This window comes from Myotis brandtii, unplaced genomic scaffold (assembly GCF_000412655.1).
Source record: "Myotis brandtii unplaced genomic scaffold, ASM41265v1 scaffold206, whole genome shotgun sequence".
Taxonomy (NCBI): Eukaryota; Metazoa; Chordata; class Mammalia; order Chiroptera; family Vespertilionidae; genus Myotis; species Myotis brandtii.
In genome coordinates this window covers 950,653-965,456 of record NW_005357691.1, presented here as the reverse complement: position 1 = coordinate 965,456, position 14,804 = coordinate 950,653, and the positions used below count along the sequence as shown (strand labels likewise).

Sequence of the window (14,804 nt, the reverse complement as noted above, 5' to 3'; positions counted from 1 at the left end):
CTGGGTGAGGGGCTGATGGCTGTTTGCAGGCTGGCTATGTCCCCCAGCCACACAAGCTCCCAGTGGAGGCTGGCTGGAAGCAGGTATCTGGGATTTATTTATCTTCTATAATTTAAACTTTGTTGCCTTGAGTGGAGGCCACAGCCGGCCAGGGCAGGCAGGAAGCTTGGCTTTCTCCATCACCAGGGCAACCAAGCCTCCTGCTTGCTCCAGCTCCGTGGCTGCTGGCCGCCATCTTGGTTGGGTTAATTTGCATATAGTCGCTCTGACCGGCTGGTGGGCGTGGCTTGGGTGTAGCAGAGGTGCGGTCAATTTGCATGTTTCTCTTTTATTAGGTTAGATAATCTTCCATCATATGGATATACCAGGTTTTGTATATCCATTCATCAGTTGATGGATCTTTGAATTATTTCCACTTCTTGGTTATTATAAATAATGCTGCTGTGAAAATTCATGTGCAAATTTTTGTGTGGACATATGTTTTAATTTCCCTAGGAGTGGAATTGCTGGGTCATTTGGTACCTTTATGTCTAACTTTTTGAGGAACTGGTACACTGTTTTCCACAGCATCTACACCTTTTAACATTCCAATTGGCAATGTATGAGGGTTCCAGTTTCTCCACCTTTGCAACAACACTTATTGTATATTTTCTTTTTCTTTTTATTATAACCACTCTAATGAGTGTGAAGTAGTATCTCATTGTGGTTTTGATTAGCATTTCCCTAGTGGTTAATGATGTTGAGCATATTTTTGTGTGCTCATTGGCCACATGTATATCTTCTTTGGAGAAATGTCTATTCAAATATTTTCCCAACTTTTAATTGATTATTTTTATTATTGAGTTGTAAGAGTTTTTTATATATTCCTCATCAGATGTATAATTTGTAAATATTCCTCCCATTCTGTGGGTTGTTTTTTCACTTTTTAAAAAAACATATTTTATTGATTTTTTACAGAGAGGAAGGGAGAGAAAGTTAGAAACATCCATGAGAGAGAAACATTGATCAGCTGCCTCTTGCACACCTCCTACTGGGGATGTGCCTGCAACCAAGGTACATGCCCTTGACCAGAATCGAACCTGGGACCCTTCAGTCCGCAGGCCGATGCTCTATCCACTGAGCCAAACCGGTTAGGGCTTTTTTACTTTTTTGATAATGTCCTTTTGTCACACAGATTTTTAAATTATCATAAATTCTAATTTCTCTATTTTTTTCTCTTTCTGCTTGTGCTTTTGATGTCATCCAAGATTTCATGGATGAATCCAAGGTCATGAAGATTTCCTTCTTTGTTTTCATTTAAAGTTTTGTAATTTTAAGATTTGAATCAATTTTGAGTTAATTTTTGTATGTGGTGTGAAGTAGGAATACAAATTCTTTCTTTTGCAAGTAGATATCCAGTGGTCCCAACACCATTTGTTGAAAAGGCTATTTTTTTTCTTTTGAAATGTCTTGTCATGTTATGCTTGTCAAAAATCAATTGACCATAAGTTCATTTCTGGACACTCAATTCTATTCCATTGATCTATGCCAATAGTAAACTTTCTTGTTACTATAGTTTTGCAGTGAGTTTTGAAATTGGAAAGTGTACACTCTGCACTTCTTTTCCAAAATTTTAAGCGTTTGTGAAGGATTGGTATGCATTTTTTAAACTTTTGGTAGAATCAGCCATCTCATCCTAGGCTTTAACTTATGACAAGTTGTTTTGAATAGTAATTCAACCTCTTTACTTGTTGTAGATCTATTCAGATTTTCTATTTTTTTGTGAGTCAGTTTTGGTAGTTTGTGCCTTTCTAGAAATTAGTTTACTTTTTTTAGTGATTGCCCTACAATTTGCAATATACATTTAGAATTAGTCCAAGTCCACTTTTAAATAATACTGTATGGCTTCACAGGTAGTGCAAGTACCTCATAATAACAACATGTTCCTAATTCCTTCCCCCCACCCCTCTATCATTTTTTTCATTCATTTCACTTATACATAAGTGTACATCAGCATTATATATAAGCATATATGATCTATTATTTTTATTTCTACTGTTATTCTGAACAAACTTATCTGTTAGGTTGACTAAGAATAAGAAAAATAACTTTTTACTTTCCCTTCACTTACTCCTTCCCCCATGCTTTTTGAGTTTTTGACCTTTAGCATTTTCCTTCTCTCTGAAGTTTTTTTTAAAATATATTTTTATTGATTTCAGAGAGGAAGGGAGAGATAGAAACATCAATGATGAGAGAGAATCATTGATCAGCTGCCTCCTGCACGGCCCCCACTGGGGATTGAGCCTGCAACCGGGGCATATACCCTTGACCAGAATTGAACCTGGGACCCTTTAGTCTGCAGACTGGCGCTCTATTCACTGAGCCAAACTGGCTAGGGATCTGAAGAAGTTTTTAAAAATATTTCTTGCAAGGCAGGTCTACTGAAAAAAAAAAATTCCCTCAATATTTGTATACCTGATAAAGTCTTTATTGCTTCTTGACTTTTGAAAAAAAGTTTCAGAGGATACAGAATTCCAGGTTGGTGTTTTTTTTCCCCTCAACACTTTAAATATTTCACTCCATTCTCCTCTTACTTGCATGGTTTATAAGGAGAAGTGGAATATAATTGTTATCTTAGATCCTCTATAGGTAAGCTGTCTTTTTCCTCTGGCTTCTTTTAAGATTTTTTCTTTATCTTTGATTTTTCTAGAGTTTGAAAATAATATGACTAGGTGGGTTTTTTGGGGGGGGAGGGGAAGGGGGAGCATTTATTCTGCTTTCTGGATCTGTGGTTCTGTGTCTAACATTAATTTAGGGAAATTCTGTCATTGTTTCAAATGTTTCTTCTGTTCCCTTTTCTCTTTCTTTTGTTATTCTCATCACACATTGTTAGGTATTGTCCCCCAGTTTTGAAGTATTCTGTTCCAATTTTTTAGTCTTTTTTTTCTATTTGCTTTTACGTTTTGGAAGTTTCTATTGACATATCTTCAAGCTCAGAGATTCTTCAGTGGCTCAGCCTACTAATGAGCCCATCCAAGGCATTCTTCATTTCTTTTATAGTGTTTTTTATTTTCAGCATTTCATTTTTATTCTTTCTTAGTATTTCCCTCTGCTTACAATATCAATCTGTTCTTATATGTTATCTGCTTTTACTATTACTGGTCTTAGCATATTAATCATAGTTACATTAAAATCCTAGTCTGATAATGCCAACATTCCTGCCATATTTGACTCTCATTCTAATGTTTGCTCTGTTTTTTCAAGCTGTTTTTTTTTTTTTTACCTTTTAGTATGCTTTGTAATTTTTTTTGTTGGAAACCAGACATGATGTACTAGGTAAAAGGAATTGTAGTAAATAGGCCTTTAGTAATGTGATGGTGAGGTGTGAGGAAGTGTTTTAATGTCCTATGATTAGTTCTCCATCTTTTGGTAAGCTTATGTCCCTAGATTGTAAGCTTCACCAGCGCTTCTCAGTTTTTTTCTTTTTCCTCCCTTAGGTGGGACTTCAAGATCAGAATTAGGTATTTCCCTTCTCCTAGATATGTTAGGCTCTGATAAAACCCCAATAGGTTAGGCTATGATAAAATTATTGCTCTCTTGAGAGGAAACCTTGTTACGAAGAACAGAATTTTCTGAAGCATGAGTGGGATTATCCTCCTATCTTCATTGTGAGAACCCTTTAGAGCTACTGGAAGTAAAAGTCACAAAAGTGTGGGTATACTCCCCTGTGACTGGGCCCCTGGAGTTTTTAACTTTCATACTGTTTTGCATTGAGCCCCCAGCTATTCATTTCAGTTCAGGTTTTCCTACCCAGGTTCCAATTCCCATGGAGATTTCTGCTCCTGTGTTTCCTCTCCAGCAAGTTGTGATTCTCTGTATCTTTCTGTCTGTTTCTCCAATTTAGGGAGTAGTGTTTTCCCCATGACCACAATTCACTGACAGATATAAGAGAAGATAAGTTTTCTTTCAGTTTGTTCAGCTATTTACTTGTTATTAGGATAGAGTAATGACTTACAAGCTTCTTAAATGCAAGACTGGAAATCAGAAGTCCAAATTCATCTCTTTTTTTTGGCTTTTTAATTTAACTTAATTTTTAAGTCTTTATTGTTGAGAGTACTACAGATGTCCCCCCGATTGCCCCCCTCCACCTGGTTTTCGCCCTTTATTGTGCTTAGACTTTGTATAGGGGTGACATTTCTATTTCATTATTGGATTAATTTCAGAGAACTTTAGTCCCACCAGGCCCCTGGATTTACATTTATAACTTTAAAGAATAGTTTCTGAAGAATAGAGGAACTGAGAGTAGACATTAGTGGCTGGGGAGGAAGGGCTACCATTTAAGCCCCAGTTATTTTTTTTTTTTTGCTTTTTTATTGTTGACCTTATTACAGATACCCATATCTCCACTTTCTACCCCTTTGCCAGTCTTCACCAGCCCCAGCCCCCTTCCCTTTGGCCATCACCACACTGTTGTTTGTGTGTATGTGGCATACATATATGTTCTTTGGTTAATCCCTTCACCTTCTTTCAACCAGTCCCCCTCCCCTCTTCCCTCTGACACTTGTCAGTTTGTTCCATGTATCTATACCCCTGGTTCTATTTTGTTTGTCACTTTATTTTGTTCATTAGTTTCCACATATAAGTGAAATCATGTGGTATTTGTCTTTCTATGTTTATAATCCCCAGTTTTTGAAGCCACCCTTGTGTCCCTTGTTCTTCTAAACCAGTATTTCTCAACTAGGGGGTCATATTACTCTTCCGGTGACATTTGACAATGTCTAGAGACATTTTTGGTTGTCATAACTGGGGTAGAGGATGGCATGCAACTGGCATCTAGTGGATATAGGATGCTGCTCAACATCCTATAGTGCACAGGGCAACCCCTCACAGCGAATAATTATCTGGTCTGAAATGTCAACATTGCTGCCATTCAGAAACCTTTTTAACCCCTTAAATTGCTTGGACTGTTTCCCACTCACCCAGCACCTACCTGTACAGGTGTCTTACTATCTCTTCACAGTGGTCACCGAAGGTAGGTGAAATGTCATGATTTGAGATGAGGTGAGCAAAGCCTTAAATTTGAAGCAACTTGTCAGTCAATAGCAAAGTGTGGATGACCACGCTCTAGACCAGTTGATTCTCAAAAAGCCCACTGTTACCTGGGCTCCACTTGCATTGTTCATTCCATCTTTCAAAAGCAGGTCATCGTGCATTGTCTTGTGAGTATATGTCTGGCATATTGGTAGGCTCAGGGGCCTCTCCTAGCTAAGAATGCTTTACATTGTCTTATGATCCCTCGTTGTCTTGTTTAATATCTCCCTCTACAAATAGAGTGGAAACTCCCTGCGGACAACATGGCATTTGGCATTGACTGGATATTCAATGAATTTTTTGTTGAAAGAATTAGGGCTATGTGAGAGAAAATATGTAAAAATGTAAGCTTGGTTATACCTAGGAGCTCAAAGTGAAAGCTGTAGGTGCCTCCAGAGAGGCTAGGAAATGGGATGTGACCCTACAACTGATAGGGGAAGAGAAATTATGGGCCTATACATTGGTTGTTTTGCCTATAGGATTTAATTGGTTTGTCATTAATAATACTGGTAAGTATTATTTCCCTTGTTAAATTTCTCACATTTCAGCTTCCTTTTCTCTTTGAATTGTTTATACTAGCACCCTTTATCTTTATTAAAAGACCAGTTTTAACCCTGTTTGAAAATTCAGTGTCCTCAGATTTTGTTCCCTAAGGGTCTTATCAAAAACATAACTTAAAAAATCGTTTGTGATGTTTGACATTAGTTATTGTTATATTATCTTGATATTGATTGAATCTCTACAGTAAGTCCTCACAACACCGTCGAGAGGTTCTATGACTTTAAGTGAAATGATGTATAACAAAACGAATTTTACCATAGACCAGTGGTTGGCAAACTCTTTAGTCAACAGAGCCAAATATCAACAGTACAACGACTGAAATTTCTTTTGAGAGCCAAATTTTTTAAACTTAAACTATATAGGTAGGTACATTGTTATTAACTTAATTAGGGTACTCCTAAGGCTTAGGAAGAGCCACACTCAAGGGGCCAAAGAGTCGCAGGTGGCTCGCGAGCCGCAGTTTGCCGACCACTGCCATAGACTATCAGCAGTTGCCAACCTTTCGGGCCTCACGGACCACCAGTGGTCCATGGAGCACTGGTTGGCGACCACTGGACTAATTGATATAAATGAGAGTTAGATTCCTACAGCATCTCATTAACATTATAATAGAACGATGTTGAACAAAATAACATTATTCAACGACCTGCTCTATGGATTAAGGTAGCTGGTCTCAATTTTTCCATACATAAAATGGGAATAATGATCCTTTGTTAGCTAACTGAGACTTTTCTTGTGATGCAATTATAAAAGTAGTTTGCTAGAATGAAACAAAGTGCATTCAGACTTTGTGCTTCTTACTTACACTGCTAGCCTGAGTAAATGGGATGTTGATCTAGTAATTTGATTAAAAGATCTAAAGTTATAATTTTATCTTGGACTGACTGTCCTGACAATTATAATGCCTTGATCTTTGTTTCTCCACAGGTGTTACAGAACATACTAGACACTGAAAAAGATTATGCTAAAGAACTTCAGTCTCTTCTTGTTACTTACTTAAGACCCCTGCAGTCCAATAACAAGTAAGATTTATATTTGAAACCCCTCACTAAATAAAGCAAGATAACATCAGCAATATGGAGTCATTGCTCTCATGTCACTGAATAATTGATATTGCCCTTTAGAAGAATTTCCACAGATCACAGGTTGCTAAGAACATGATCAAGGCAACAGAAAAGAGCGTGGTTTTCTTTCTCTTCTGTCTGTGGAAGGGATGAGTAGATCTGCATTTCTGTCTCACAATTTTTATGCTATATGTTTTAAGTGATACATCTAGTTTTACCTCACAGAAAAAGAGCTTGTTGGTGTTTTTATCCAGAAAGCACATAAACTGAAAATTCTTTTGCTCACTCTGACGTTTGCTTGCCAGGGCGGAAATTCTTTCCCATGCGCCGAGAGTGGAAAAAGTGTGGCATTTTATGAATGTTCATAAGAACAATTCAAAGCAGTATTTTACCCAGGCAAAAGTGAACAATAAAGAGATGCAAAAATGTTTTTTTTTAAATAAAATGTTCTAAACTTATTCTGGTCTTAGAAACTTGAGATGATTGTCTGAGGCCTGAATTGAAAACTTAATTTTCACAAATGAAAAATATTGGCCATTCATTTTTTGTGTGCTTGTAGGAATAACATATTTAACAAATAGTGCCTCACTGCATTTGTTTGTATTTTTATGTTAATTTATTAATCTTTACTACAGATTATGATCTATAAATCAAATAGAAAATTTAGCAGTTGGTCCATATAATGGAAAACAAAAGCCTCCTCTTTTACTTTAGTAAGAGTTTCTTTTGTTAGACAGTTGCCTAAACTATTGACTTCAGGCTTGAATAAGTTTAATATATTTCACTTTTCTCTTTTTTTTCCAAATCATGTTTGCTTAGGCATAATGTCTTGCTAAATTTTGCACTTGGTTATTTTCATGGCACTATGGGAATCTTACTTCAGTATGAAAAGACTTTGTATTCCTGTGTTTTGTAAGAGTTTAAACATAATCAACAAAATGTCTTTTGTCATTATTATGTAAAACATGAAGTGTTCTATGAATCATGGTTCTTAGAGCTGAATGGAACCTCAATGAATCACTGGGTCTAGTGCCCTGGAAGAAATGACTGTCCCCACTAAATAAATAAGAAAACTGAAGTCCATAAAGGCTTTCTGCTGTACCCATCACACAACCAGTCAGTGGCCAGATTGGATCATTTTGTCTCCTGCCACCGAGTGAAATGTGCCTTTTGAGGTGACAGGCAGAGGAGAAGAGGGACACTGCTGGGGTCCAACCCCAGCAGGTCCAGGGGTCCCCAAAGGTGTGGACGGAGTCGGCGAAGAAGGAATGACACGGAGACAGCCTTCAGTTGATCAGCAGCCTAGTCAGGACCTCTAGCCAGGATCTCCAGCCAAAGTTCTGGTTAGGATCTCCAGCCAGTTTCAATCGCCAGGTTCTATCCAGGTTCTCCCGCCATGTTCTGTCTAGGTTCTCCAGCCAAGTTCTGTAGACAGGTTCTGTCCAGGATCTTTTGCCATGTTCTCTCGATAGGTTCTGTCTCTAGGTTCTGTGTCTAGGTTCTGTCCCTAGGTTCTTCAGCCAGGTTCTCTTGCTAGGTTCTCTCACTAGGTTCTGTTTCTAGGTTCTGTATGTTGTTGTCTTGTTACATCTGTATTTATACCAGTTGATTCTAATCCTATCAATCTCTATTCCAAAGGTTAGGGTGTTTCTTATCTCCATTCCAGGGAGTAAAGATTATGTAGCTTAAGTGTGATTGTTTATAGTTAAAGTGATTAACTACCCGCCTGGCACTTAGTTAAGGGGTTTTATCCCCTCCCTAACTTCAGGGAAAAATCCCTACCTGGGGTAACAACCTTTCTCGGAGAGGTGACCTTGGTTAAAACACATAGCGCCAAGAAGGTGAGCAAACGTATTAAGAACAGTATGCCATATATGCCAGGTCCCTTGAAACAGCAAGGATGGACCGGCTTCCGGCAGGACACTGAAGTGGTAACCCTGGGAGAGGAGATCGTAAGATTTCAAATGAAGGAGTGACTGATTAGTAATCAAGAAACAGTACGAGGAAAGGAAAGGAAAAGAGCCAGGTTAGAGGAGGTGAGAGACCTGAGTCAGAACTGAACTGTTCCCAAATAAATTCAAAATGCAGTTATAGTAAGTTTCCATTGATTCTGTCTTGGAGACCCCAGAATGATTTGAGCCAAACCAGATTATTTATTGTCTGATCCTGAAGGGGCCAAATAAGCCCAGTCAAGTTCTTTGGGGCTGTGAGAGAGTAACAACCAGGGAAGCTGGCTGAAGGTTTCACTTTCAACACCCATAAAAGGGGTTTTCCAGCTTGGTTCAGGAAGACATTAGAGTAGAGGAACTGGGAGCTTTTTATACTCTAGGGGTTATTGGTAACATTTGTTGGGGGTCTTCCTTTTCTTTGTCAGCAAAAATTACTCTCTTGGCCTTAACCAGTTTGGCTCAGTGGATAGAGCGTCGGCCTGCGGATGCAAGAGTCCGCAGGCCGACGCTCTATCCACCGAGCCAAACCGGTTTCGGCAATAAAATATATTTTTTTAAAAATTACTCTCTTGGAAATATTCCCTTAGTATTACTATACTAAGGAGAAAGGACATGTGGCAGATACTGGCCTTTTAAGTAAATCTTCAGCAAAGTTTTCTCCCAAAAAGTGGTTAAGAGTATGGGCTCTGGAGCTAGAATGTTTTTTTTTAATTTATTTTTTAAATTATGTTTTTTTTTATTGATTAAGGTATTACAAATGTGTCCTTATCTCCCCATTGTCCCCTCATCCCCCCAGTCCTGCCCTCACCCTCACCCCCTGTTGTCTGCGTCCATCGCTTATGCTTATATGCATGCATGTTTTGATTCAAATTTTGACTTCGCTATTTACTGGCTTTGTGACTTGGGGTGATTTGCATAACCTTCCTGTGCCTGGGTTTCCTTACAAGTAAGATAGAAACAATAGTACCTACATCATAAAGTTATTGTAAGGTTCAAATGAGTTATTACTTGTAAAATGCTTGCATAAGTGTTAAGTGCTATATGTGTTGTTAGCTCTTGTTGTTATCACCTACTAGTATTTTTTTTCAATTACAGTTTACATTCAATATTATTTTGTATTAGTTTCAAATGTACATCATGGTGGCTAGATATTTCCAGTACCCACTTGGCACCATACATAGTTATTACAATACTAGAGGCCCGGTGCAGAAATTCATGCGGGGGGGGGGTGTCCCTCAGCCCAGCCTGAGTCCTCTGCAATCTGGGACCCCTTGGGGGATGCCTGCAGGATCAGGCTTAAACTGGCAATTGGATATCCCTCTTGAAATGCAGGACCGCTGGCTCCTAACCACTCACTTGCCTGCCTGCCTGATCACCCCTAACCACTCTGCCTGCCTGCCTGATTGCCCCTAACTGTTCTCCCCTGCTGGCCTGATCACCCTAAGTGCTCTCCCCTGCCAGCCCGATCCCCCTAACTGCTCTCCCCTGCCGGATTGATTGCCCTAACTGCAAGCCTGATCCCCCTAACTAACTGCTCTCCCCTGCCGGCCTGATCCCCCTAATTGCTCTCCCCTGCCGGCCTGATCGCTCCTAACTGCCTCTACCTTGGCCACCACCGTGGCTTTGTCCAGAAGGACATCTGGAAGGTTGCCCGGAAGATGTCTGGTGTAATTAGCATATTACCATTGTATTAGTATAGATTATTGACTATATTTTCTATACTGTGATTGATATCCCTGTGACTATTTTATAACTATCAATCTGTACTTCTCAATCCCTTCATCTTTTTCACCCAGTCCCCCAACCCCTCTCCCCTCTGGCAGCTATCAGTCTGTTCTGTGTATCTATGTGTCTGTTTCTGTTTTGATAGGGGAAGAATGAATGAGAAAAATTTTAATATAGAGGCCCTGGCCAAAATTGTTCAGTTTGCTTTTGTTTGACTCCATTCCACTCCAAAAACAAAGAAATCAGTGCTATTTTCTTTCCTCTTACTTCCTCTCATATAGAATTTTTTAAGTTGATTTATGTGCATTTTAATATAGGAGAAACTGGATTTTGCTTTTTCCCCCTGTGCATTATATTAGCATATATAATACCTTTCAATTACTTTCCCAGCTCCTCTAGAAGAGAGTACTCAATTTTTTTTTACATTTATCTCCACCTATGATGTATTTTACATGTTTAGATGCTAAGATGTTTTTATTGAGGTATAATTGACATATATCATTGTATTAGTTTCAGGTGTACAACATAATGATTTGATTGTGAAATGATTGCCACAATAAGTCTAGTTAACAGCCATCACCCTATATAGTTACAGAAATTTTTTTTCTTGTGATGAGAACTACTAAGATCCACCCTCTTAACAGCTTTCAAATATGCAGTGCAGTATTATTAACTATAGTCACCATGCTGTGCATTGCATCTCCATCACATTTATTTTATAACTGGAAGTTTATACTTTTTGACTTCCTTCACCCATTTTGTCAACCCCTAACCCCCATATGTGACAAACACCAATCTGTTCTCTGTAGATACTTAGATATTAAATACTTGTTATTAATTTACTCATTTTGTAAAATACCTGATAAATACATAAAATACCTTATAAACACTTGTTTTCTTTAGGATCATTATTCTTATTATAGAAAAGAGAAATCAAGGAAAGAAGCTTTAGAAAGTTGCTTAAAACTGGAGTTGGCATAAATAAAAAAAGTTAAAATATATGGATTGCTTCCCTTGACTCATATGCTACTTCCTAGCAAACTATCAGCTCACTGGACTAGAGAGAAATAACTAGAGTCAAGTTCTATTCACTGACACCATATATATATGTATTTTTTTTCAGTCTGAGTACTGTGGAGTTTACATCTTTATTGGGGAACTTTGAGGAAGTATGCACATTTCAGCAGACACTCTGCCAAGCCTTAGAAGAATGTTCAAAGTAAGTGTCACATATTGCCATAAGGATAGCTAGCAACATTGTTTTTGTTTTATTTTCCTTTTAATTTTTGTCTTAGACAGGGGTACTTTATATCTATGCTTTTAATACAACTTGAGTATTGTCCCAGAGCAGAGAGGATGCACCAGGTGGTGGTACAGTGTCAAATCACTTGTATTTTTGTCTTTATTTTAAAATCATATAAGTTTACTGCTTCTGGTCAGTATAAGAGAGAAATAAGGTCTCAATTAAGCATGGATGAAGCCTTTGACATCGATTAGGTATTTTCTTTTGTACATTGTAAATTACTTGGAAAAGTTATTCAGATTATTCATTAAGTTTCACAAGCTTGTTTTTCTCTTTTAATTACTCCTGGTATCATGTCTATTATACTAATAGTTGAAAGAGATGAAAAGTGGGGAAAGGAAAAGTATCTTTCTGTGAACCAAAACACATATTTGATGGCTAGCTAGATTGTTGAGGTATTCAACTTCATACTACAAAATGAACTATAATGATCGTTGGGCAATATATTTCTGTAGAAGGATTAATTTTCCAAGCAGTGTATTTTGGAGAAGTTGGTGACTTTCATCATCTATAGGGAAATTGGGGCTATTACCTGTTTCTTTTTTAAAAATTTTATTTATTTAATAATAATTGATTTCTTATTTTTTAAAAAATTCTTTATTGTTTAAAGTATTACATATAGTATTACATATATCTCCTTTTTCATCCATTGACCTCTCCCCGGCCACCCCCACCCCCCACCTATTTCTTTATGGGACACAGATGGTTGTCTAGGGAAGGCGATGGTAAAAGCCCACACTAAAGAGATCTGAGGAGCCATTCCAAATGCTGATAAGGATCCAGATTATTCATATAGAAAGATGTTCACTAAGTGAGAAGAGCAGATTACAAACTAGATTTGTGATCTTTATTTTCCATTTTATAGAGAAACATGTAGGAGAAAGTCCAATGAATATGACAAAATTGTTATAATAGGTATCTCTGAATGGTGGAATCCTGAGTACTTTTTTTCTTCCTGGTATTTGTCTGATTTTTCCATAAATGAAACCAGGTGGTTTGTAATTTTAAAAATCCTGAGGCCACCCTGCCTAGCAAGCACCAGGCCACCAAGACTATGTAATACTTCTTTTTGGATTTTATTAGTTTTGTCTATACTTGAACTTCATCTAAATTAGCCAAGAGTATTTTTAGTATGGCCAGTAAAATTTGAATATTATAATTTGAACAAGCATTTTAGAAGAAAACCCTACCTACTGTTTCTAAATAAGTATCTGACCCTATGTATTGGCCTATGTTTTGTGATTAGAGTTATAGCAGTAGTCAAGAATTTGTGTTTCATAGATAAAATGGTTGTAATATAGTTTCTCCTTTAACTTTGGCAGAATTTGAAATGTTTGCATGTTCCCAGTATTAATTTGAATCATCTTCCTTTCTCCCCTGTTTTCTGTTTTACATTGTGTTCCACCTGTTTTACCTACAGATTTCCAGAAAACCAACACAAAGTAGGAGGTTGTCTACTGAACCTCATGCCTCATTTTAAATCCATGTATTTGGCTTACTGTGCGAATCATCCTTCAGCTGTAAATGTACTCACCCAACACAGGTAAATCATTAACATTTTCCCAAATAAACTGTTTTACAGTGAGACCCTTTCCTAGAACCATCTCATTTGGAAATCTAAGTTCTCCAGTAGAACTCTTAATTATTCCCATTCATCATGTCAGGAATTGATTCATTGTTACATGTATTGAGTGTTTATCAATTCAACAAATAATCTACTGAGCACCTAATATGTGCAAGATCCTGTACTAGCTGGTGGAGATACAGCAGTGAACAAGGAAGAGAAGGTCCCTCTCTTCATGGAGCATAGAATCTTGACGGAAATGTAGGCATGAAATTAAATATTGTAAACATGTTGTATACTAAAGGGTAATTAAAAGGATGCAGTGAGAATTTTCAACATGGTATGAAACTTAGTGTGGGGTGAGGGGAAGATTGGAGAAGGTGTTCCTGAAGTAAAATTCTATTTAGATCCAATGGGTTAGCCTTTCCCTGCCCCAGTGAATGTTTTATCTGGGATGCTGGCAAGTAGCTAAATCACTTAGGTTAATATCTTTTAGTTTTCTATTTTCTGGTAGGGGAAGTCTCAGACAGTGTTATGGCTAAAAGGCAGCTATTAACATGGAAAAGTGGAAGGAAACTAACACTGTGAACTTTGTGGCAGGTACTTTAAGCAAAGGGCTTATAATAATTATACACTGAATATAAATTGTTTCTGATTCCATGGAGAACAACAGAATAGTAGTGTCTCCTTTAAGAGTTCTTGCAAGGGACTAGGATAAATCTTCTAACTTCCTTTTCCCTCTGATTACCTATCCCTGACACATTTTCTGAGACATTTATCTGGGCCAGAACACTGTATGATAGGCTTAAAGATGCAGCTTTAACTTTTAAATCATGTGCTAGAAATCTGGGTGGGACAGTAGCAAGAACAACACACACAGGCTCTTAGAACTTAACCTGGAGACTAGATTCATAATGGACACGAATTCTGGAGACTGCTCAATAATGAAAAGAATATTCTTCTCGGAGAAACCAAGATGGCGGCATAGGTAAACACCGGAAATTGCTGCCTCGCACAACAACTTCAAAAATACAACTAAAAGACAAAATGGACATCAACCAGGACCACAGGAAGGCTGGCTGAGTGGAAATTCTACAACTAGAAGGAAAGAGAAAAGCACACTGAGACTCAGAGGAGATGCGGGAGTAAAGTGCAGAGGTACGGAGGCGCACGTGGAAAGGGCTGGCAACTGAGGACACGGTTGTCTTTTTCAACCGGGAGGGAGTCTCAAGCTCCCTACGGCTCTGAACTCCAGTTCTGGGCGAGTCTCTGGGGACCCAGGCTCACACGGGGAGAAACTGGACTGTCTGGCATCGGTCGGACCTCGAGGGCAGCTTTCTCTCAGAGGTGCTTGCAGCGATTACCTGACACTGAGATGCAGGGCCTCTTAGGGTAGGGCTGAGGAGCAGCCATAGTTGCTTGTTCCGCCCTGTTGATGCCCTGAGACCCCGCCCCACCCAAGCTGTTTGCAGAGGCTTTTGCATATGAATGGCCTGGCCCTTTGCAATCTGAAAATTACCTAACAAACTGCAGCTAGGTCAGAGAGACCCAGAACTTCCAAAAGAAGG

General features: G+C 38.3%; 1 protein-coding gene across 3 annotated transcripts in view; it reads left to right on the top strand.

Moving 5' to 3' along the window:
• The window catches only part of ARHGEF6 (Rac/Cdc42 guanine nucleotide exchange factor (GEF) 6), a 122,003-nt gene that overhangs the window by 62,277 nt on the left and 44,922 nt on the right, over positions 1 to 14,804 (top strand). For all 3 annotated transcript variants that reach the window (XM_014538935.1, XM_005865334.2, XM_005865335.2), the window contains exons 7-9: positions 6,559 to 6,653; positions 11,493 to 11,588; positions 13,093 to 13,215. In XM_014538935.1, coding sequence (XP_014394421.1) covers positions 6,559 to 6,653; positions 11,493 to 11,588; positions 13,093 to 13,215 — 314 coding nt within the window. The remainder of the gene's footprint in view (positions 1 to 6,558; positions 6,654 to 11,492; positions 11,589 to 13,092; positions 13,216 to 14,804) is intronic.